Raw genomic sequence first — 13,466 nt, 5'->3', positions numbered from 1 at the left:
TTTGCACCTCATTGTCACAAATGAGAGTGATTGAGGCACTTTTGATTGAGATATAATGCAAAATGTACATCAAAGGGGCTTTTCAATATTAAGTTCAAATGTCCACAAAATCCACAGTCTTGATCAGATCTGGATCAAACATTGTTGGGTGATAGTGAGTGTCAACCTGCACCTCACTTTCAAATATGAGAGTGATTGGGGCACGCTTGATTAAGATATGATGTAAAATATATATTAAATAGTGTTTTCAATGTTAAAATTAAATGGTCACAAAATGTGTAATCTGGATCAGATCCCCCGATCAAACTTTGTCAGTTGATAAAGGATACATCCTACATAATGCTCTCAAATATTAAATACATTTTTATCTTTTTTGACAGCTTTATAAATGTTTAAAAATTCATTCAATGATAAAAGGGATTTTTTCCCCCATTTTCCAAGGTTTTTCCTGACTTTGACCTTTGACCTATGACCTTGAAAATTTAATCACTTCTTCCCTATCAGGATATGAATCAGTAAAAATGTCATAATGCTATATGAAAAAGTGTGGGCTCCAGGCTCTTCAGAAACAGACAAACAGGCACACAAACAAACAAACAAACAAACAAACAAACAAACAAACAAACAGGGGCGATAACATAACCTTCTCCAGCTTCGTTGGTGGAGGTAATAATTGGTGAATTACTATCGTCAACAAGTGACCCAGTATTATACACACAAAACAAACTGTATGCTTTCTGTATTTTCAGGGTGCAATTGAAAAGTAAATGCAATTATTCTTTATGGGTGTTTTATTATTACTTTATTTATTTATTTATTTATTTATTTATTTTGTTTACAAATTGGAGCCCATCTTTAACGACCACTTTTGTTGACGCTGACTCTGTACAAGTAGTGAACTTATGCCCCCGTGGTGACTGAGACCGTAGTGATTCCGAGATCGCTGGTTCTGAAGTCTCTAGAAACTGGAAAAAGTCCAAATTAGGCTTTTTCCCCTTCTAATAAATCATTGAATAAAATAATTTTATGCAGCCTGGCCAATCAATTAATTAATGCATTATTTTTTGTCAAATATAAAACCCCTTTTTTCTGAGGCAAATTTGGATTTAACATGCAATAAGGGCAGCAGCAGATTCACAGGTATCAGACAAATGGCACAAAGTATCAAATGGAAAATTAGCAGAGTTTTGTATTTGCGTCAATACACAAATGTCTTTTATTCAAAATCTGCAAATATAATTTTTTTTATCTGAGCATGCGTCAAACTTTGCAAGCAAACATGTGATTGGCAAAAGACAAAGAGTCCAGTGCTGTTAGTTTATTCCTGTCACATAGTGTGTGAGAGCTGAACACGACAGACTGGTAATGACTCGAGTATGAACACACACTCGCACGCACGCGTGCGCACCACCTGCTCCTTTCCTCCGTTCTCATCAAACTTGTCATCAGCTCCGCCAGTTTGTCTTGTCTCACATTAAGAGCTCATGAATAATGTGTGATTACCAGAGACCCTCTGAGCAGCTCCTGATTCTACAGCACGCACGCCGTCATTCACATCGTCACAAACATCATATTTACACTTACGGTAATTTTCACCGCCTCCCTGTCTGCCTGTATGTCTCTGTTTTGTTCTCATTCTTTGTCAGTGCGAGCGAATGCACAAAATCACGCAGCCGGCAAATGATTGAGAGCCAGGTTTTAAATAAACACCACTTTGGTGCCTCAAAGGCACCACAGGCACCAGGGAAAGGTCAGATGGCAGCCCCGCGGGGCTGTGCAGGACACTCACCCACACGACACACAAACAAATACCCCCCAGGTCCTTAACACTATTCTCTGTCAGGAAAACTACCTCCAGAAAGCAAGCGCGACATTTAATCTCTTTATGAGAAGAAGGTATGAAGAGTGAGTTTAAATGATCCAGATCTCCTGACCTGTAGGAGTACAGCTGGTCCCACAGCGGGGTCATGATGTTACAACAGGAAGAAAGAACTGGCAGAAAAATGGGAACAGTAGCAAAATGTTGTTGGTGTTGTTTGTCTTTTGTCTGCTCCCAGTTTCTCAGGGTCACCACAGCAGATGCAGTACAGACCCACATTAGATTTTGGCACAAGTTTTAAGCCAGATGCTGCTCCTGATGCAAATCCAGGGAAACAGAAGCAAAGTATCATACAATAATTTGAGCGTTTGTCCTTTTGCTCACTTAGGCAGAGTGCATCCTTTGGCAGATTTCTACTGAACTTTCAAGATCTTTGGGATTACAGGTCAAAATTTCACTTTAATGTGCAGGTGGGTTCTGGATTTGCCCATGTGAGGTCATATTGCCGAAGTTCAGTCGTCAGGGTCAAGATCAGGTCTTATTTTTCCATTTTTCTATTGGATTACTACTTCCAGGTCCTTTTGCTGATTTCTACTAAACTTCATATGCTAAAGATAACCTGGTCTCACGGCATGTCGTGATTCAGCAGCACGAAATATACATTAATCAGTGCTGTGAAAACTCCGCGGATACACGGGATTCCGTGGATTTCATCATGGGGAGGGGGGGTGGGGTGTTAGTGATGTACTCTTTATTCGTGAACATCACTGAGTTTTTAAAATGTTTATCACAAAGTGTTCTCTTTTTTTATGACATCGTGTAAGTTTTATAAGTCCGCGGACACTGATCTGTGTGTTACAGATACAAATCAGTTTCCTCGGATCCGCGGAGTTTCGCGGAGGAAAAATGCCACTCAAAGCGTAGCTGTTACGACAGTTGTCATAAAGCGGGACTGGTTGGTTGCTGCGGCGATGCTGTGTGGCTCCTGTGCGGCGCTTAAGCTAAACTTAGCATGTGGAGATTCCAAACTTTTAGAGCTTTCAAGTTTTTAAAAGAAGAATTGTGCAGCATGTCTGTGTCACGGACCGACGTCGCACAGAGAGAAGATGGCGAGAAAGACTGTTTGAAAAAGTCTTATAAGGACAAGAATCTGTGGAATCATCGCTGGCTTCATCAACACACCTGGAAAATAAACATTCTGCCATTCAGACAGGATTTTAGACAAGATTATGTGACTTTTTTTTCATTAATCTAGACTTTCTTTCATTGTAAAAAAGACATTGTGGCTTTGAATGGATTTAGGCTGCATGAATTTACGGGTGATTCTTTAACTACGGGCACTATTGGCCTTGTAAATGTAATTTCCACCACACCATTGCCTTACAATATAAAGCGCCTTGGGGCAACTGTTTGTTGTGATTTGGCACTGTATACATGTGCTCTGATGTCACTGTTTATCTCCATAGAAACTACCCAAACAATCTTTCATACAAACTGTTTAGGGACATTACAGTGTTGTGGTGGAAATTACGGCAATAGTGTGGGACAACTACATTTTGTTTAAAAAAATCACAACAGTTGTATGACATTGAATACCCCAATTATGTTTTGATTATTTTACTGATATTTTATTCAGAGATATTTTAAAACATTAGAAAAAATGTTTCTTTATCATTCATTTTATCATTGAAGATCAAAAGTCTGGGTGTGGGACAAGCACAAAACGGCAATATTTGCATATAATGATGCTGAAAAAAGGTGAAAAAGTCATCATAGACTACTAGAACAAATTTCTTAACACGCTTTCATTGTAAAGATAACTATAAAAGTGTGAAATTTCCCCTTTTTTCTGTTTTTCATACAATATGATCAAAGGACATAATAAGTGCCCGTAGTCTAAGAATCACCCTTACACAAGAATATAAGTGACTTTTTACTATAAGGTATGTTATTGATATTTTACCATGATTTTCCAAATATTCTACAAGCTTTAGCTGTGGTTTTTGAAATGCTGTAACAGTCTTTTCAGTCTTCATAAATTTCATGTAGTTTAATTGTTCTGAGTTGATCCATAATTTGTTACCTCCGCCAAGGAGGTTATGTTTTCGGTCGAGTTTGTTTGTTTGTTTGTCTCTCTGATTGTCAGCAGGATAACTGAAATTTTGTGGAGTGGTTGGAAATGACAACAGGAACAAGTGATTAAATTTTAGTGGTGATCTGGATCATGATCCGGATCCAGGAATTTTTTAAATGATTCTTCACCATTGCGGGATAGGGGGAACTTTGACATTCTAGTTTCTAACTCCACAAAAACAAGGCAGAAAGGCTTGAAAAAAATTAGGGTGTAACATAGTCAAATGTTCTATCAAACAACAAACTTTGGTGATGATCGGATCTGGATTCCGGATCTGGTGATCCAGAAGATGCAAAAATATAGGGAAAATAGAAAATGTATCAGTGTGAGATGACAAATGAAGCTAGAGATGCACAACTAACACCAAATTGTAGCTGAATCTGTACTGATTCAGTAATGTGTCATCAGATTTGATGTAGCTTCAAATGTTATGGAGCCAGAGCCAGAAGAAAACCGCCATTACCGAAAAATCATTTTTATACAATAACTTTTGAACTAATAAAGACATAAATTCCAAGTTCTAGTGGTATGTTTTCATGGTCAAGCATGTCAAATATAAAGGAAAGAAAAGTGTATGTATCATAGTTTTGGTTGTAACACTGAATTGTTGAATAGATCACTGTGCCAAGGAGGGAATCTCTTTAGGGTCAGTGACCCTATGGCCTTGTGTAGCACATGCAAGACTTAAAAAATAGTTCTATTTCAGAATTTACTGTTATTTATTTAGAGACGTGTTTCATAAATGTTAAAAAATTCATATATTTGCAGTTTAGTTGAATAATAAATTGAATTTTGTCTCATTTGTTTTTGTCTATAAGCACAAGCAATATCAATATCAGTGCTCAGATGACAGTAGCTTCTGGGAAAGGTGGAAGTTGCAATAAACTGTGATGCCAAACGCTAAGGATACATGCTATCCAGTCACAGCAGATGAAACTTTTTGTACTACTGAGCAAACATCATTGTTAGACTTTTTTAGGTTCAGTGATTCCATGGCTTGTAGATGTTATGGCGTCAGTGACCCCATGGCCTTGGCGGAGGTTTGCACTCTCCGAGTGCTTCTAGTTTTACAATTAAAAGGTAAATCACTCCAGGTCCTACTTCCACGTCATATTCTGTTATTTCAACATCATCATTGACAGGTCAAATAAAAGGTTGACTATAGGCTCATTTCCACTAATCCACTAATTTTGAGATTTGTTCTTCCAGGAGATGCTGAAAAAGTATCATTAGATAAAAATTTAATTCTGGGGCCCCACAGGGCCCTAGACCCCAGCTCCTGGGGAGCTGTACCCACCCGACCCCCTGCAAATTTTCCTCGGATTTCACAATTTTCATTTCACAGCCCTGATTAATCTATTGGTTTGTGATGTGACGAAAAGTGCCTCATTTTCGTCATGACAGCACAAATTCATTCTAATTCATTCTGTGATGGCTGCACAAAATTAAAAATGAAGTGGGGGTGGGGGTGGTTATGGTTAGGGTTGGTGGTAGGAGTAGGGCTAGTAAAAGTGAGTTAAAAAAAAAAACCCTGTCACGAAAATTTGACTCATTTTGTGACAGGAGCACGAAAAAAAAAACATGAGACTGGGATGGCTAAAGAAGCTAAACTCTGAATCTGATCTTACAGAATTCATTTTGGCAAAGGTCAAGGTCAAGAAGTCTGATTTTCAACCTGATTTGGACCAAATGTGGCAGATTAGGTAGATTTCAGAATTTCCCTAGCAAAGTCGCCAGAGGTCAATCATTTAGGTGATAATCAAGATTATTGTGGTCAAATGTCAGATTGCTGTAACCCTTGCTGTCTTCATTCCTATATTAATATTATTATTGTTGAATGAATGACAATGTATTGGATTCATGATGGCTTCTTTCTGACTCTGCAAGGTCATGAGACTAAAGCCAGCAATAATTCTTGCTTTCAAGGAGCATTGTGGTTATGTGATCACTTGCGTCTGTCTGATACCTAAAAATAAAGAAAAGAAGAAATAAAGAAATAAAGAGAAGAAGAAGAACAAAATGAACCTAACAAATAAAGTGCCTTGCAAAAGTATTCAAGCCCCTGATATTTCACACATTTTAATTTATTTACACCATTTCAAATACAAAAGGCAAATCAGACTTCTCAATATAAAAATGTATAAAATTATCCTCCTTAAACTCAAACTCAAAAGCAAATATCTATAACTTGATAGAAATTAATTTAAAATCTAAAAGCCAACAAGATGCCATATAGGGGGTACAACCAGCATAAGTAATGGGCCCCTTTGGTGTAATACCTGTAAATAATTCATTTCAGTGCCAGTTTCCTTCAGACAAGTCAGGGGATGGACACATGAACATTTCCAACTTACTGAATATGTCTTGAACTTTATTTCCATCAGTTATGAAGAAATACAAACAATATGATGATACTCAGTTATATATGCAGATAACTGCTGGTAATCTCGTTCACATAAAATCCTTAGAAGATTGCTTTGCAGCAGTGAGAAATTGGATGTCTAGAAACTTCCTACTTTTAAACTCTGATAAGACTGAAATGATGGCTCTTGGTCCAGTGAGACATCGGCATCAATTTGACCAGTTAACGCTTAACCTAGGCACGTGTGTCATACATCACACTGACAAATTGAGGAACCTTGGGGTAATTTTTGATCCTTCATTGTCCTTTGGCCTCCACATTAGAAATATTACTAGGACTGCTTTCTTCCACCTGCAAAATATAGCGAAGATTCGTCCCATCCTGTCTATGGCTGATGCTGAGACCCTGATCCATGCATTTATCTCTTCTAGATTGGACTACTGTAATATTCTATTTTCTGGTTTACCGCAGTCTAACATTAGAGGTCTCCAATTGGTTCAAAACACTGCAGCCAGACTTTTGACATGAAGCAGAAAGTACAACCACATTACACCCATTTTGGCATCCCTTCACTGGCTTCCTGTTCCAGTGAGATCAGATTTTAAGGTTCTGCTACTAACCTATAAAATTATTCATGGACTGGCACCTCCCTACCTAGCTGACCTAATTGAACCTTACGTACCGGCCCGGGCTTTACATTCTCAGGGTGCAGGACTACTTTGTGTCCCTAAGGTGAATAAGAAGTCTGCAGGTCACAGAGCTTTCTCTTATCGTCCCCCTGTTCTGTGGAATGGTCTCCCTGCATCAATAAAACAGTCAGATTCTGTGGAGACTTTCAAGTCCAGACTTAAGACGCACTTATTTTTCCTTTCATATGGCTAGCATATTGGTACAGTTTTATTTTATGCTTTTTACTCTTTTAATTCATTTATTAGTCATTGGAGCGGGCTGCGGCCTCAACTTTACCTAAATTCTGGGTCTTTTAGTGAAGTTTAGGGCTAGCGGCCGGCGATCACCTTAGTATTTCTCTGTTTTTCTTGTTGTTTAATGCTGGCCAATTATACAGTATTTTTTTGTCTTTCTCATCCCTGAATCTGTTTTTTTCTTTCTGTTTAAGGTGCAGCTCCATCCAGAGATGGGAGTTGTGTTTGTGTTGGCAACCCTCCTGTCCTGTGCACCAATAGCATTTCTTGTATATTCGTTCTGTGAATTGTTTCTGTAATTTATGTTTTGTAGCATGGCCCAAGCAGAGGGTCACCCCTTTGAGTCTGGTCTGCTTGAGGTTTCTTCCTCAGAGGGAGTTTTTCCTTACCACTGTTGCTCTGGGGGTTGGTAAGGTTAGACCTTACCTGTGTGAAGCGCTTTGAGGCAACTCTGTTGTCATTTGGTGCTATATAAATGAAATAAAATATGGCACTCTATGTTAAATCTGTGTGGAGTAGACAGTGCTCAAACACTGAGTGTCTGTGCAAGAAGGCGAAGAGTGAGGAAAGCCACCAAGACACTCAGACAACCCAGAAAAAGTTACAGGCTTCAATGTCTGTGATTGGAGAAATTGTGCATAGCGGACGTTTTGCATTTTGTATCAGCAGTTATACAGCTTCCTGATGAAAAGGTAGTGAGGAGGATTTTCTTTCACCAAAACATCAAATCAAGGCTTGAATCGAAGAGGTACCTTCTGGCAAACAGATAAAAGATTCTTTATTTGTCACTTTAACGTGTACAATGAAATGTTTCAGTGCAAATATAAGCTTGAATAAACCATGCAGAGACTTGAAAAGTCTGGAAAAGAAAAGAAAAAGAAACATAACATTTAACCAAATCAAAGAGGTATGTCCACAGTGCAAAGAAAAAAAAATGATCACAATGTAGTAGCAAAAAAGAAATTTTATATAAAAAAGAGAAAAGTATGTACAAAACTGTGGATATTTCAGTGGCAGTGGATATTGCACATAAACAAATATTGCACTCACTTCAAGTGTGCCATGTGACCTGGCTATTTGGTTCCAGCTACAGTCAAAGCTCTAACAGCAGTTGAGTAGAAACTGTTTTTCACTCTATTTGTACATGCTTTAATGGCCCTTGTACCATTGCTTAAATGGGGAGTGTCCAGGGTGGGATGAGTCCTGGGGATACAAAATGCAAAACATGCAATATTTCTCCAGTCACAGCCACAGAAGCCTAAAACTTCTTCTTCGTTGTTTTCCTCACAGTCTCTCGGTTTTTGAGAACTGTCTACTCCATTCAGATTTACCATAGGGTGACAAACTGCTTGTATCTCTTCATAAGTAAGTCCCTTTGGCTTCTCCCTTGTTTGCCACAGCAAATCCAAAGTGGATCTGCATGTTGATTTGGCACAAGTTTCATGCCAGATGCCCTTCCTGACGCAACTCCACATTACACAGAGAAATGTGGCAGGGGTGGGGTTTGAACCAGGAACCTTCTGCACTGAAACCAAGTGTACTAACTACTTGGCCACCACCCCTGACGTTTGTATTTCTTCATAACTGAAGTAAATAAAGTCTAAGACATATCCATTGACTTGGAAATGTTCATGTATCCATCCCCTGACTTGTCTGGAGAAAACTGGCAATAAAACTGATTATTTACAGGTATTATACTAAAGTGTTCCATTACTTATGCAACCCATCATCTTGGCTTTGATATTTTTAATTAATTTATATCAAATTTGCTTTGAGTTTGAGTTTAACCCTCTGTGGCTGATGCCGTCTTATATGACGGCTGAGTACAAGTTTTACTAAATTATAAATAACTTTTTAATGATATGAGATAGAAACTTTTTTTTTTTTTTTTTTTTTGCTGAAAAGTGAACTCCGGACTTTCGAGGTAGTTGTCCACCATGTTTGTACTCCTCATAGAAGCTGTGTGATGATGCAGTGTGAGTGTCCAACTGGAATTGGTTCACTGTCACATGGTTTTCCAATATCCAATTGTAGGGCAGAGCAGTCTCACATGGTATCCCAAAGATTGTTAAGAGCAGTAATATGTTACTCTTTGGGGTGTGAATGCTGTTTGAACAGCCCTCTGGCTGCTGGCTCCATGCGTAAAAGCGCACTGTTGCGCATATGAATGATCATCATAAGAGGGTCTCATACAACCTCATGTGGTCAACCAAGAAGTGTCACATCAAGCAAACCAAGAGGGACTCAACTCCATAGAATTAAAAAGTTTGTGTTGTAAGCCTTTGTGTAATAGCAGACAGAAATTGCTTTGAGATGTGGCACAAAGACAAACAAAACGCATGGACCATTTTGTATATATTGTTCAAAATGTGCATTTGTGTTTATTGTTATAACATTTATTTTGTAAATTCTCTTGTACAAGATCCCAAACTGCCTTTATAAAGTCTCAAAATAGTTGTTTATTATAGTTTGCTGTGTGTTTTGAGTAAATGTGTGTGAAAATTATTTTTCGCTTTATTTTTTCCTTTCTTATCTCTGATTGTAAACCTTTATTACACTTATAAAAGACCACTATAACATATATATTCTGAAAGTAAGAGGTTGTCCTGAAAAAACAAAAAAAACAAAAAACATAGCACTTGATTGTGGGATGCAGGGTGAGCTGTTAACAGCAATAATAAAACATTTATGCCAAGTGAGTGAACTGTCCAAAAAATGCCCTCGGACCCCAGAGGGTTAAGGAAGATAATTTTCTGAATGTTTATATTGAGAAGCCTGATTTACTTTTTGTATTTGAAATGGCATGAACAAATTAAAATATGTGATATACCAAGGCACTGTAAATAGCAGGACCTTTAGGAAAACAATTTGTAAAGTGAATAAATGCGCTGACGAGATAACAACACCAAAAGGACTGGAAGAAAAGCATTGGCTTTGAATTTCAGCAAACCTATGCATAATATTTGTAGCTACTGTATTAACAAAACTAATAGTAATGGAATCTGATTGTAAATCGGATAAAATGTTTCCCAGAACACAAAGAGGTCAGTTTTTTCATTACTCCATTTGATTCCCTGTTAGAGATAAAAACTGTTTTTTTTTCTTTTTCTTTTTAAATACACGGTGCTATGGAGTGAAGGCACCAGGGCTGAGCTTGAATCTGGGCCCAATGGGTTAGTGGACTGAGGTTCAGAAGGGCAAGCATGGAAGTGCTCAATGCTCTAGTCGGGCTACATCCCTGGGCATCATCAAGCTGTCAAACCCGGTTGATATATTAAAAGACGAGAAATTCACAGCCATTTCCCAACATCTTTCCTGGCCGCACCAGACACATCCAACTCATTCGGCATTCGAGATGACTCTGAGTGGTAGCACTCCGCCACTGCCTTAGGAGAGATTCCGAAGAGCTTGGTGAGACCAGAGGGAGTCACCAGCTTGGCACAGTTGAGTGTTCTGGCCCAGCTGTGAACCAGCTGTGGAGATTCAAGCCTAAAGGTGAAAGGTCAGTAGGCTCTGCCTCTGCGACCCGAAGACCTCGTAGATCCTGGTATAGGACCAACATCAGCAAAGCAATGACATCAAATAACCTCACAGAGGCTCATATAAACATTTTGCTCAAGATGGAAGAAGATCGAGCACTACTGAAGGAGGAGCTCGAGTATGACAAATAATTTCAAAAAAAGCAGGAGCAGCATTGAAAAAAAGACCACAAAGGAACCAAAGAACTGCAAGTATTGCCACACCAGGAAGCCAATGTGGAGAAAAAAGAAGAACGGTTTCAACAACAGCTGGATGACCAGATTTAAAACACAGATTACATCCAAGATTGGGCATTCCAAGTTCTATATTTTTGGTGGTATTTGTATTACAGATGGTTTCGTGTCAGCAAAGTATCTGACAAACTGACAGATATGAGTGATGGAGTGTCGGGCAACATTTTAGGCACATCTGCATAAAACTTTGGAAAAACAAAACTGATAGCAATAATATTTATAAAATTGTGCAATGTGTACCCATCCTTTTAAGAAATACCTTTATTTACTTTAGTTCTCCTTTAATGTGCAAAGTCTTTAATAAAATCAAAAAATAGATTTAATATCATTTGTCTTAATTTTTTCCTGAAATAGGACTATGTTCACTTTTCCCTGTTAACCCACTGACAAACAAAATGATTTGAGAGTGTTTTTACAGCACTGCTCACATGCACACACACACACACACACACACACACACACACACACACACACACACACACACACACACACACACACACACACACACACACACACACACACACACACACACACACACCTCAATAAAACAAGTGGAAGAAAATGGGAGGCTTTTCAATGATGGATTCTTTCTGAAATAGTTGAGGTTTTCAGCTCCTAAATGGGAGTTGAATGAAAAGTTTGGGAACAACTGCTTCCCTGAAATGTTTTCCTCTAAAAGTCTGTCCCCCCCACCCTACCAAAAAAAAAAGAAAGAAAAAAAAGAAAGAAAGAAAGAAAAAAAGACTTCTTGGCTTCCAGCACAGTTTACATATATATCTGAGCACATCCGCCTCCTCAGTATGTGGCAGCACCACTCATGAATTGTAGTTACCTCTTTCACTTTGTGCACATACCGACTCACCAACACAAACATCTTTTTCTTACCATGTTTGTGAGCACAATTTTTCTCAATTTAACCATAAAAAGCCCCAAAATGAAGACCTCAAACAGTTTTTTTTTCCAAGTGCCACAACACAAAAACACCACAAAGTGACTTACAGAGTAGGTTTGTGTCATGAACCGTGACTTTTACTAAAACCTTAACCTTAAAATGAGTAATTTGGCAGTGGGGGGGCTTTTCATTAAGTGCGCACTCAAACATTTCTGTCCAACATTACGCGCACACGTTGCGCACGCACTCCTGCTCTTCTTGTGGAATTCCACTAATGTCACTAATCTCAGCCATCACAGCTGTCAGACCCCCAAACCCAAACCTCCGCATCGAACCTTTCATCCTCAAACAGCTCCGTGGTAAAACCGTGCTAAAATGCTTGCGCCAAAAGAGTGGTTAGTGAGAGAGGAGGACAATTAAAGTTGTGCTAAAACAACAACAACAACAAAAGATAACCCCGCACACGCTCGCGCACATGCCACTGCGTTCTCCTACCGGTGAGTCGGTGGTTGCGCTCGGACACAGCGGGCCCCTGAACACACCCTTGACGCGCCGAAAGTGTCCGTTGCTCAAGTGCGTGGAGCTGATGACCAGGTAGTAACACGCGCTGCACGCCATCCCGGAGGGCTCGCGCGGCTCCGGGACCGTGCACACGCTCCTCGGCTCAGGTGCACACTCAAATAGCCGCACAGGTGAGACAGCCGAAGTCTCACTCCTCTCCCCCGCTGGGAAATCTCAGCCTGGAAAGAAAAGATGAGAGAGAGCGGCTCAGTGCGTGTTTGATACGTGGACATGTGTGCGTGTGCGTGTGAGAGAGACAGGGGTGTTATACGGACCGAGCCGTGCTGCTGGAGTCTGCGTCTGGCATGATGGAGAAATGAATGACTGAGCGCCTGTGGAGTGCCACAGGAAAAGAGGAGTCCATCCAGTCTCTCTCTCTCTCTCTCTCTCTCCTCTCTCTCTCTCTCTCTCTCTCTCTCTCTCTCTCTCTCTCTCCTCTCTCTCTCTCTCTCTCTCTCTCTCCTCTCTCTCTCTTTCTCTCTCTCTCTCTCAGTCCACTCGGTGAATAAAGTGCAGCTTCACACGAGCAGCGCTTCAGCTGTGGATGAGAGAAAAAGGGTGCAAAAACCACCTCTCTGCTCCACGCATCCTCGGTGGGTTAAATCAACGCGCATAGTGGGATCCAGCGTCCGAACGAGGGGTGAACTAGCTCAGATTATTTGTCAAAGCAGAACATCTCTTTTTCCTTCTGAACCTCGCGTGATCCTTGTGTTCCCGAAGGCTGCGCAGGTCCGGATTCCTGCATGTCGTTTGTCCCCACACACACCGGCGCGTGGGTCGAGTGGAGGGGAGGGGGGGGGGTGACCGTGTCCACGGCCTGCCTGAACAGTAACTCTGAAAGTGTCCTCCTCCGCCTCCCCGTCGTCTGTCCGCCGTGACGAGGAGTTTGCGTGCGCGCTGCGAGCAGAAGGAGCGCAGGATAAACTTTATTGGTGCGCTGTCACAGAGTATGATTTATAAAGACGCGCTGCAGAGGCACTGCTCTCTCTCTCTCTCTCTCTC

The 13,466-nt window shown here is 40.1% G+C and overlaps 1 protein-coding gene across 1 annotated transcript in view; it reads right to left on the bottom strand.

Annotated features, from left to right (window-relative positions):
- The window catches only part of LOC117514454 (G patch domain-containing protein 8-like), a 188,575-nt gene extending 175,465 nt beyond the window's left edge, over window positions 1–13,110 (bottom strand). Inside the window, exons 1-2 of the mRNA XM_034174925.1 lie at window positions 12,740–13,110; window positions 12,399–12,643 (exon numbers count right to left, since the gene is read on the bottom strand). Coding sequence (XP_034030816.1) covers window positions 12,399–12,521 — 123 coding nt within the window. The 5' untranslated portion in view covers window positions 12,522–12,643; window positions 12,740–13,110. The remainder of the gene's footprint in view (window positions 1–12,398; window positions 12,644–12,739) is intronic.
- Window positions 13,111–13,466: the final 356 nt, after the last annotated feature.

Source organism: Thalassophryne amazonica, chromosome 7, assembly GCF_902500255.1.
Source record: "Thalassophryne amazonica chromosome 7, fThaAma1.1, whole genome shotgun sequence".
Classification (NCBI taxonomy): domain Eukaryota; kingdom Metazoa; phylum Chordata; class Actinopteri; order Batrachoidiformes; family Batrachoididae; genus Thalassophryne; species Thalassophryne amazonica.
This window is presented reverse-complemented; position numbering and strand designations above follow the sequence as displayed.